The 12,605-nt window shown below is 36.2% G+C and overlaps 1 protein-coding gene and 1 long non-coding RNA gene across 6 annotated transcripts in view; one reads left to right on the forward strand and one right to left on the reverse strand.

The window, feature by feature from the left end:
- Positions 1–12,605, reverse strand: part of BNC2 (basonuclin 2) — a 634,266-nt gene that overhangs the window by 272,866 nt on the left and 348,795 nt on the right. For 4 of the 5 annotated variants that reach the window (XR_008843921.1, XM_056519647.1, XM_056519639.1 and 1 more), the window contains exon 4: positions 9,099–9,302. Coding sequence is in view for 4 of the 5 variants with exons in the window: in XM_056519647.1 (XP_056375622.1) it covers positions 9,099–9,302 (204 nt within the window). In the remaining variant the exon portion in view is untranslated. Of the gene's footprint in view, positions 1–9,098; positions 9,303–10,356; positions 10,492–12,605 lie in introns of those variants that run through there. The other variant, XM_056519654.1, reaches the window with a different exon arrangement.
- On the forward strand, positions 3,764–5,953 carry LOC130273240 (uncharacterized). The gene is made up of 3 exons (XR_008843923.1): positions 3,764–3,961; positions 5,528–5,603; positions 5,913–5,953. It is a non-coding gene; the product is annotated as an uncharacterized LOC130273240 (long non-coding RNA).

The following is a 12,605-nucleotide window of genomic DNA, read 5'->3' on the forward strand; positions in this document are numbered from 1 at the left end:
AAAACGTTGGTAAAGATTAAACAAGTTGAAGCAAGTAGGGTCATCATAACTCCTGGATCCCACAAATGCACATATATAGGCAAGGAACCCTTTATACATGTTGCGTATTGCAATATGCTAAGATAACAAAATATCCTGCAAGCCAGATACACTACATTTTTCACTTTAAACTTTTTGGCCCACCAGGTCCTGTACCTGCTATACTTTCTAAGGAACCCCTGACGTAATCTAGTGCCTAGGAAATTCAATTATTTCATAAACACGGATAACCCTACATTTGTAGACACATCAGATTACTTAAACTTCCTGTCAAAAGCTAGAAAGTCATAAAAAGCCAAAAAGAAAACAAACAGCACGTGCATACTGGTTTAATTGAGTGGTGGAGATAGTTTGTTTAGTTTGAAAGGAAGTTGAGGTAATATAATGCCTTTATGACAACTTCTTGTAAAACTGGGGCATGGTGCTGAACTTAACTCTTCTGTTGAGAGAAATGGGCAAAATGAACAACTACACTGGTAGGACTGCAAATTCAGATGTTTATACCCTCCGCATTAAAAATATACACATTCCTCCTTTTATAGCTTAACAGTGGCAAATAATATTCCTTGTAGACATCTCTTCAGCCAAGAAACATATTAGATAAAGCCCTGGTATACTAGAGGTTAAATGAAGTGATGCCTATATTAACAAGACAACACCAGAATGTGCTGTGCCTTTTAGTCTAATTTCCATATGTTTATATAGGTTTTATTAGATATATTAGTGCTGATTTGCAGTCCCAAAGGCATTTTCTTTTAACACCAGAACATATTCTTTGGTTCACTGAGAAATCACTATGTCTCTCCCTGTGGCAGAAAATACATGAAGACATAGCACTCTGTGTCCATGCCAAAACGGCAACTTTAAAGTGTACCTCCAATGTTGTGGGCTCGTCTATGAAAAATGACTAGAGTGCAGCACTGTGCACAATGGTCATTTTTTTAAATTACTTTCATTTTAAATTTGGTACCAGAATACCTTCACCGAGCATCCGTTCTCCGTGTTCCCCAACAGTGCATAACTGTGCATTCTCGCTCTGTCTCCATGGCACCCATCTTCAGCACAAGACCCAGTTTAGTGTGATTCTACAGTGCTGGGTATTATGCTAGAGACAGGTGCTATGAAGACAGTGTGGGGAATTCCATCTCCTAATGCACAGTTAAAAGCAACAAGAAACGGGGCTCACAAAGGCTCAGTGAAGGTATTCTGCCGCCAAATTCAAAATAAAATGATTTCGAAAAATGACTAATGTGAACAGTGCTGCACTATAGTCATTTTTCAGAAACCTGCCCGCAACATTGGAAATACACTTTAAAAAATGATGTCAGAGCAGTGGTAACATATAAACATTATGGACAAAGATCATGAGCTGCAGTATGTTATGTCTTTCCAGTTAAATTTTGTATTTTACACTGGCATAGGGTCATATTGGCATGATTCTACATGGCACAAAATCATTATAGAAGTGTTATCCATTTCTGATTTATCTCATTCTCTATAAGCTTTAAATACTTCTATATTACTTGGTCACAACTCCATCAATGAGCTTATAGGACATTGTTGCGAAGATGATAAGTCTAATTCCTTATGTATTAACTACAGGTTAAGGATATATTAAAACAAGCTGCTTGCAAGTATATGTAATGAAATGAGGCCTTGTTATGGGTAGGGTTTTATCTCTAAAAAACGTAATGCGTGGTAGAAAGGTAGAGATAAATCATTTGATGAATGACTACATGAAAAGCCACAATGCAACAAGTAGGCCCCTGCACTGGCTAAGATACTTTTATACAGCTTCTTTATTTGTAGTGATTTACGCACCTAAGATAAAAAGAATAAATTCAAGCTCATGCATGAGAAGATGTATGGAATTTGTCTCTTATTTAAATATTCATACAACATTGGAAAGGAAAAGTTAGAGCAGATAATACTAAATAAAAAAGGAATCCATAGGAAATATCTTCAGAAACCTTAAAAGCAATATAACTGATAGTACTAAACAGCAGGAATATGTTGACCATCTTCTCCAAGTCATCACACTTTATTGGGTACGAATACCTAAAATATCTCTTAGTCTAAATTTTAACCAATCTTATACATCTTAATAAGAATACAGTGGCATCCACATTCTTCCGTTCTCCATTTCCACAAGTCAACTCCCTCCTAACACTTTGTAATAGTGAATCTGAAGGCAATTGTTGATTTACTCCGGGTACTCCGGTGGAAAACTTTTTTTTTTTTTTTTTATCTACTGGTGCCAGAAAGTTTAAAAGATTTGTAAATTACTTCTATTAAAAAATCTTAATCATTCCAATACTTACTATCGGCTGTATACTACAGAGGAAATTATTTTCTTTTTGGATTTCTTTTCTGTCACGACCACTGTGGTCTCTGCTGACACCTTTGTCCATTTCAGGAACTGTCCAGAGCAGGAGAAAATCCCCATAGCAAACATATGTTGCTCTGGACAGTTCCTAAAATGGACAGCAGGTGTCAGCAGAAAACACTGTGGTCGTGACAGAAAAGAAATCCAAAAAGAAAAGAATTTCTTCTGTAGTATAATGAGTACTGGAAGGAGTAAGAATTTTTTATAGAAGTAATTGACAAATCTGTTTAACTTTCTCTAGCAGCAATTGATAAAAAAAAAAAAGTTTTTCACTGGAGTACCCCTTTAAGACAAGTTCTCCCACAGGTATGCATTCCACTACACATTACATATAGTACACAAGACCCATGTTTATGATCTACACAGATATGAAGATACATGGCTTCTCTACATATAGTAAGGGCAACCATGTGTTGTAAAATTATTGAACAGTGAGGTCACAGATCATCTAGGTTCTAAGGATAGTAAACAAAAGACAACTCAACCAGATGTTGACAGCTTTCTCTCTTATCAGTGACCATCACCAGTCTCTAATCCTCTCAAAACACTTTATAAAAGGATATCTGGTAACTGGATGACAAGCCATTGAGACAATATATCTTCTTGAGTTATGATGGAAATAAACAGAACACAAAGTGTATATGACGTTCAACTAGCCAACATACAACAGAAACATTGTACCTGTATTATCATATGACAAAAGAGCCAGATAACAAAAATAAACAAATGGTGAAGTAGGATCACATATAACATGGCAAGGAAAATAATACAACAAAAAATGAAGACATCCTAAATATGAGTGAATATTCACAATTAAATTTATCTAAATAGTTATGTTTATACGATAGGCTCCTCCTAGTAGTCTTACTGTACTATCCATAACTAAAGGTACACCATTCTTGACTACATGTAGATTTCACTAGAAAAAAGAATGGCAAAGATTGTTTTCATAGAGTTAGTCAACCTACTATATATCATTATAATGATTATCATCTTTAATTGCTACATAGTGCAAGTAGGTGGCTTCTGAACATTCTGGTATGATATGGATGGCACTTTTACAGTAGTATCGACCAGAAGGCATTCATTAATACATATTCAATAACTGTTGGTAAATACCATACTTCATTGTGAGAACTTTTTGTAACATAAGAAGAAAAAGGCTAATAACACAGGAAAAAAACATAGCCTCCCGTGAAATTGTGTGTACGACATCAGAAAACTGTAACACTCCCTGAGGACAGGGACTACTGTGCTACTGCAAGATGTGTACAGTGCTGTAGAATAGGTTGGTGCTCTATAATTCATGCAAGTAAATGAATTAAACATATGGTCCATCAGCCTATAATAGCCTATAAAAGTCTAATAAATATATGACATGGAAGTCAAGTGAACAAAAACACATTTTGGAATGTTTAACCCTATTAGGATAGGTGTAAAGCTGACTGAATAGGAACTGGTGTACAAAATGCCTAACCGCTGTAAATGTCTGGTAAAGAAGAAAAAAAACGAAATATTTAAAGATGAAATCAGAAGGTAATCAATTATATAGCAGCACATTTGCATATTAGCTTTAGCAGCATGTTAACTATATGTCAGATCGCTGTCTCACGTTAACGTTTTTGTCAGTCTGGGCATCCTGAAACGCTACGACTAGTGGCAGCACAGTAATTTAATGACAATATAAAAATTTAATGTACTAAATGAAATCTGTCACTATAACACTATCTGGTCATAGAAGTATAATGGGGATAGTGACAGCATAAACATATACTTGTAATATTCTCAAAGGAGATTTTAACCAAACAGTGGATGCTGCAACATCTGTCGTAACAGAGCTCATATTTAACCTAATTTTTACCTTCTGTGTAACTAAAAACATCAGCATTAATGGTTATGTTGTTCTACATGCGGATAAAGTCAACGGAACATATGCTCAGTTAGTGTCTATTTACCTGTTATAATAATTGTATATACAGGAAAATTCCGTATTTAAGTCATGGCAAGGGTATAAATGCTCAAAAATTGGACAGTAAAAATACATTAGGCTGATATGAAAAAATGATTGTGGCAATGTAAGAAATGATTAGGTGTGCTGGGAGGAAATTCATACAGCAGGTCCTAAAATGATCATTTTGGGTGTGTTACTAATCCAAATAAAAAAAAAGGAAAGGATGAAATTGAGAAAATTTTATATATGTGTTAAATGTAAGGTTAAGAGTTGTCGGCACAGAAAAGAATCAGGATCATCTTAAAGTCCAGTGGGTAAAAGTTAACAGAAACGTAATTACACAAATACCTTGTGTTTGGATGATATGATAAAACACATGAAGACAAGGTCATGTATATCAAAAATAACTAAAATGTGTAAGCGGTGGAACAGAACCTGCAAGATGAACAGAATTACATAAATCCATAAATATACTACATGGCTGTAAAACACATGTTTCTTTCTAATGTAGGTTACTACACAGCCTCTAGTGATACCTTGGCTTACTGAGGATATGTCTGTCATTTATAATCATATTAGTCTGATGTTATATAACAATATATATATATATATATTTTTTTTCTTGTGGTTGCTGTCTTTACCCTAATGCAGTGCGGCAAGCTTTTAATGTATACTGGACAGTAGGAGGTTTCCTTAACTTTAACCTTCTCTTGGCCGAATGCACCTGTATCACAGACCGGAGCGTTTCTGGCCATGGACAGGCTTACTGTAAAGGCATACTGCACGTGTCCAAAGTAGGCCCAAAAACACTTCCCACTAGATTACAATTTAATACAGCATGTAAAGGGTTACTGCAATAGATCATGGTTAATTATGTGAAATGAAAATTTATAGGATTACCAGTTTAGATTCCATTCCTGGAAGGCAGAACACTAATGTAACCACATATGTCACATATGTTGACGTTTACCAGATAGATTATGTTCTTTTGTTTCAAATATACACACACATACATATATGTGTATATATATATATATATATATATATATATATATATATATATACACACACACACATATATTGCACATATATTATATTTTGCATACTATTTTATCTATATTATATCTATTAATATCTTTGTTTCTTTACAGTTACTTATCACTTTATCATTTTTTTCGTTCGGGAATAATTTTTCTTTTCTAGGACAAACAAGCGTTCAACAATGCAGTAAGTAGTAGGACTACCTCAAATCTATAAAAGCTTTAAATTTTGTTTCCTATATTCTACCTGCTTCCCACCCTTATCAATTCTACCAATCCACAATTCACTAAGAGAAAATGATTGATCACTTTTGTTAAAATCAAAAGCATTCCTTTAGTGGACCAGATTTTTTTTAATTTTCTTTCATTATGAAATGTGTTTGTGTAAAAAAGAAAAGTTAAAAATAATTGAAAGAAAAAAAAAACGGGAAAATAATCATGTATAACAAAAGTGAAAAGAAACATGTTCACATGAATTTTTTCTTTTACATCACAGGTCTTGTTCGTGCATCTCTAAGTATCATTTTGCTATTTGCCCCTGCATATTTGTGCCAGATGAAGGCGAGAGGTTGGGGTGACCAGGCATAAGTCAGGGATGGACATGCAGGCAGTTTCTGGTCATTCTCTACTTGTCATCGATCAAAGTGACCCCAAACAACCGCCTTTAAACACAGTTCACAAAATGCCCTTTTAGGTTATCAGTTATTTTGGTGCTGAACAAAAATGTGACTGCATTGGACAAGATGATGTTGGAATACTTTAAAGAAGTTTGGCTGACTTGGTCCATGGAAAAGAGATCGAGAGGCCCAAAAAATTCTATTCTTGTTTTTTTAAATTTTTATTTAACAAATACATTAGATGTCAATGTTATGAGGAGATGTTAACTGTTAAGGGTTTGGTGTAGGTTTAAGTGTATACTGCCAATGCAGGGAGAAAATGGTTAAATCTATAACCCAGTAGAGTTATGAAAGCTAAATAGATTTAAATGTTGTGACTGTTACACATTCCATATATTTTTTTTTTCCTTGACAGAACACAACATTAAAATCTCATACAATTTAAAGGGTAAAAAAAATCCTTTACAAGTAATGTTGCATCACAAGGCACCTGAATTAAACCTGCTACTTTTCACTGAATTTTTATTTTTTTTGGGATTGCCAAATGTAAGTTTGAATTATGAACAATATTTATTTCCTTGACAATGAATCAAGTTAATCTGCAAATTCCTTTGCAGCCAATTCATTTGCTATAGCTGACATGTGAATTCTGGAGGATACACCTGATGGAACGCAGAGAAGTATTTAGGGTTCAATAAGTCTGCTTTATTCAAACAGGTTGATGACACCTACAAAAAGTTACATTTTTTTAGTAGCTAAAACCAAAAATCTTCTAAACGAAATGAATAAAAATGTATTTATATTTCTGAAGCTGCTTGTAAATTTATTTTACAGTCTTTAGATCTGTGTATGGATTCTATAAGAGGTTTCTTTTCTAGTGTTTTGTTAATGAAAAACAACAAAACAAATTGCCTATACACGTGTCTAGCATTAGTTCACATAATCTTTATACACTGCCAAAAAACAAGTAGCAAACTATTAAATCCATAATAAAAGTTTTCCCAATTCTCTCAGCTTTTTAATCTTCAAGACCGGAACAAATTAGAGAAGACTCTCTATTCTCTCATCCTTCTACAATGTAAATTTCTTTTTTTAGTTTTTTTCTTCTACTCGAATGTTTTTATTTAGTTTTTTTTTAAACATTGCTGATATAGTGTCTTCAATTTATATCTTGTTTTTGCTTAGTAGGTTTTCTTAATTTCAGGTGGACAGTTGTGCACTATGCCATGACTCAATAGTCATTTATTGTTTTTTTTTAGCAGTATATGGATTCAATTATTTAACTATATTTTATGCATACTAGCCCTCCAAAGAAAACCCCTATATAACTTGTGTAACCTATCATACACATGACATGTCTTTAATAAGGTTTAGAAATTTATTTTTCTATATTGACAAAAACATTGTCTTGCAGAAAATGGTGCAAGCAAGGTATATGCCTATGAGTTCTAAAAACAAAAACACACAAAAACAGTAATCCAAGTCTAATATCTTGACACACCGTGCATAATTCTGCTAATGCATGTCTATGTGTGATCAATGAAATTTGAGCAGATATGGGCATCGTTTTGCTTGTATGGGTTTGTTCAGCATTACGATGCATTACCTTGAAGTTTTGTGGACATACCTAAGAATTGCTCTCTGTCCAGCTTGATGTTTGTTACTGATTCCTATCAGCTTACTGTATTATCAGTAGTAATCAGGGTCCCTCTACAGGAGATGCCAAAATATGCCTTGTTAATATATGAATATGTGAATTAGTCAGCTATTGACTCTTTACGACACCTATTTTTTAAGGGGATAATGTTTTTGCCTTTGTATAGTGTTTTTGTCTACATGTATAGTTTATCTCATGTACTCTAAAAAAAAAATGATCTTGCAGATTTTTAAATTAACTATTAATAGTTCAACCTGTGAGTGATCTGAGAACTTGAAACTTGAACATTTTACGTCACAGCAAAATGATTATGAGTAAAAAAATATATAAATAAATAAAGATGTTAGTTTGTCTCTGGTCAGCAAAGTAACTTAATACAAGTCTATACAGGAGTTTACTTCTTGTAGGTGCACACTAAAGTTAACATTATACTTTTAAGCTCACACTAAGATGGGGAGTAGAAAATGCAGCCATCAGCCTGCGTATCACCATGTGCATGGTACAGAGACACCGGCTTGTGTGATTAATTATCAGTTGTTACTGGCCTCGCAATAACATTTCAGCTTCCCCGTCAATAGCAGCATACCAAGATGCCTTTAAGGCGGCCCCCAGTGCAGGGAAGGCTCTGGGGAGGACGCCAAGACACGGCCTTGCAGTGTGTGAGAGAGAAGGGGGAGAGAAAAAAGTGATTATGTATATGTGCTGAAGAATGTAGAAGACTGTAGCTGGAAAGGGGTTAAACGAAAACGTAAATGGGAAGAATAAGATGAAGAGAAGACGTAAGGGAAGAAAGGAATGATGGAAAAACAAAGTGAAAAAGAAAAATGAAGAGAGCAGCTAAACTGCCTGAGCTATCAACCATCCGCTCTGAGCCTTGAGCAGTTCAAACAACACAGCAGTTCAGCTCATCTGAGTACTGGGGGAAGCTGTGTTCAACCACATGAAGTCAATTAAGATCCTAGGAGAGGGGCCCCTCAAATTTCTATCACTGCAAAATCAGTGAAAGGAAGAAGGAAAGAGTGGATGTGGTTTTAATTCCACTTTTGATTACTTTCGCAGAGAGGATGCTACGGGCTAATTGTTTTGCATTGCATTTAAATTTCATTTGTTTTTTTTTTTCACTTCCCCCTTTCTCTACAAGCCTGTAAAGACTTAACTAGTAAGTAAGTGATTTTTTAGGTAGCACTTCATTCATAAGTAAGCCCTGTGTTTGAAAGAATACATGTACACGAGACCCAGGTAAAATAGTAGCAGAAAGACTAATGTCCCACGAAATGTCCTAACTTGAAAAGTAAAATAAGTGACTAAATATCAATGCATACAAAAAAGAGATCACAGGTACCTGGTCATCTTCAATTCTAAAATTCCATTTAACAAGCAAGGAGGAATAAAAAAAGGAGGCACTCACCTGTTGGGACATTCTGAAGAGAAGATTGGCATCACAGTTCTGCCATGCCCCCATGTACCCAGGCTCGCTTGCCGGTGTCCTCGTTCCGAACTGCATGGAGTTGTCAGGGCAAGAGTCTCTGAATGTCCGGTCTCTCGCCCTCCTGTCTCGCTGTCGGTCTCTCTGTATGTCTCTTTTTCTCACATCCACTTCTGTTTCTTCTGACTGAAAAGTGAAGGTGAATTTTTGAGCCTCTTGGCATTCAGTAGCACAAGTGTGGAGTAGTTACAGAGCTGCATGTAGGCTGCATTTCATTTAGGGAAAGAGAGTAAAAAAGGGTAGGAGAGGATGAGGAAGGGGGTGGGTGGGAGGTGAAGTAGCAAGGAGGGATGTGCTGCTGATGGTGGGGGGGGTGAGAGATGCAAAGCTTATTTTGCACCTTCCTCACAGATACCCCTATCATTTATGCATGGATTGTGAGTCCCCAAGGCTCCTCTTTGCTCAGTCTAACAGCTGCTTGTCAAGTGTGCATGTAGCACTAAAAGAGAAAAAATTGCCTGAGACCAAGGAACAGCTTTAAGGATGTCACTGGTTAGAGGAGCACAGAGTCAACTGCACTGTTCCACTGTCAGGCACCAAATGACATCCTGCACTAACCTCTCTCAGCCTACAGATACCCATATACACATAGACACGCGCACACACAGTCACTGATCACAGGCAGAAGGGAGGGAAAGGGCTCTGGCCCTTTCTTGCAGCCTTTCTTGTTTTATCTCCTGCTTTTCTTCAATAATCTGTCAAGTTAAGAATGCCGCATTTGACACTTGTCAGTGCCACACTACTCTTTGTACTTCACTGTTTTCTTTTATTATTCCTTTCATTCCCTGCTACAAAAAAATGAAATGGAGAAAAAAAAATATCTAGTAACTTGCCAATAAACAATAAAATATTCAGCCGATTTACTGAGCGCTAAGTTGTTAATACAAATTTCTATGCAGACTAAATAATAAACAATAAAACGGACGCTGGATTTTTTTTTTCTTTTTTGGTAGATGTGCAAAGTTTAATGCATTCAGTTAAATGTCAAACTTTTATGATAGTAAAACACCTAATAAAAGCAAAGTAAACACAAACTACAAAGCAGTCATAATCTGTGTCACAATAACAACAAAGCCAAAGCTAAATAAAACAACATAAACAAGGCACTAAAAGAAGATGAAATGTGCATAGTGGGGAGTGAGGCAGCACTGAAGGAGTTAAACTCTGACCCCGGCAATACCTTTGGCCTGTCAGTGCCCCAGACATCACAGTGTTAACAAACAGCCATGGAGAAGTGTGGGCATCTCTTCTAAAAGTTCCCTCAGTAAAAAAAAAAAAAAAAGAGAGAGTCAAAGTAGATTTGTCTCCTAATAAAACACAGACAGGCAGTAGGACAAATGGACAGAAAAGCAGCACTTTCCCCCCACCTTGGACATAACAATAAAGCTAGCATCTACAGTCTGTAAAATAAACAAAGACAGCAGCAAAGAGCTAGTGTGACTGCTCAGTGTCATTAGTACACAATGAGGAGAGATGAGAAAAGCTACACTGTGTTGACACAAATGTGCCTCGCTCTCCCCATCCCACAGCTCTTGAAAGCTTTTCTGTTAAACTTTCCTTTAGTTCACCACCATTAGGCGCACGTATATACACACACACACACACACAAAAAGATTTGGCACGAGCAATACACAAACTGTACACTATGGTGGGGGCAATCAAATAAATAAATCAAATAAATAATATGGTGAAGCAAAATACATGTAATATCGAAACAGTAAGACAAACATGCCTTTATAAGGAAGTCACGCATACATTATATATATATATATATATATATATATATACACATATTAAATATAGTTGATAGGAAAAAGGGAGAAGACTGTAAGTCAATTGTGCCAACAGTGGCTGTGCTTTCACAGCCAAATATTAGCCATTTAAACTCCCTCTAAAATTTGCTAGCCTCTTGATTTCTGAAGTGGCACTCAATGCTTCAGTCAAGCTGCCTGCTCAGCTCCTGACCTTCCCACTAATGGCTGTTATTTGAGGGAGGCTTAAGGACACTGTCAATAGCAGGCTTCCTCCTATCTCCTCTCCTCTGCATCACTCCCCCTCCTTCTCTCTGTCCCTGTCTCTTTTTCCATCTATCTCCTACACCTCCCCTCACTCCTCGCCACTCCTCGCCTTTACTGTTCCGTATCATGCAGTACTAGTCTATGAATGAGTCCAAGCAGACATTATATATATATATATATATATATATATATATATATACAGACCAGTATACTGCAGAGGGGAGCACCTGCTGCAGTAATAGACTGTTTTATTAAAACTGTTATTCTGCAAGACTTGAGATTCCCCGAGGACTGGGCCATGTCAAAGCCGATATAATTAACTAGAGGCTCAGCAACGGATCAATTACCAGACAAGCAAGTGATAGTGAAATCAATGAAAGATCATCAGGCACATTATCAGTGTTGCAACTCATTAGGGTAAAACTGAGAAGTGTGCTCAAAGCAAGCCCAGGCAAGGTGGCATTACAAAACAAAGGGCTAATTTGGAGACCCCGCTGTGAACAATCTGTAACAGAATTAGCCTCTCTCCCCACACCTCCACAGCCGCCGAAACTGCACAGTACTGTAACTAAATGTGACAGACTGAGAGGAGCAGTTTATTAAGACACCAACTTCAAGTTTATTTAGTTCATAAACTCCCTCTCAGAAAATCAATATGGTCTGTGCAAGGGTTATTAGTCAGGCTGGCTTAATACATCCAAATGTGATTTCCTCAGACAGGGGTCATTGGTAGGAAAGGGGGGCTGGACCTTGAGATTTCTTTGCAAAACTTAAAAGTATGTTGTAGTAGTGTTTAATGCACAAAAAGGATGACCCCATCTGTCTGTTATTCTTACGTTTATACAAGTGATGTGTCAGGGATCAGGACATTTACTTGTCCATCATCATTACCTGTCTTCATTCCAAAAAATTTTTTTTAAAATGAAGCAAATGGGGAAGATCAATAAGAATGGATCATTACACATTGTATGACTTGACAGGGTGTCTTAAGCTGTAAAACGTTGGCCATCACTATGTACTGTACATACAGTAAGCTATAAGATGGACAAATGAGGACGAGTGGGATGGTAGATGAAGTAAGAAACAGGAAAGAATGAATTAAAAGAGTCACTAGATAGTGTGCATTACAAATAGGGTAATCTAATAGTACTAATATGTATATGACAAATGTTTTTATATATGGAGGACCTTCTTTATGCTGATTTGTTTAGTTGTCTCATTTGGGTGCCATGCTGCAACATAATAACAGGTGTAAGCTGAAAAAAGACATGCAGTGCAGGAATTTATTTACCATTAGGAACCATTGGGCCTGTGCCTAGGGAAGCAGGGTTGAGGGGGCAGCACTTAAGTAAAAAAAAAAAGTAATATTTTCATATTAACTGTTGGCACAATGCTGTCGTCTGGATAAAAA

Source organism: Hyla sarda, chromosome 1, assembly GCF_029499605.1.
Source record: "Hyla sarda isolate aHylSar1 chromosome 1, aHylSar1.hap1, whole genome shotgun sequence".
Lineage (NCBI taxonomy): Eukaryota > Metazoa > Chordata > Amphibia > Anura > Hylidae > Hyla > Hyla sarda.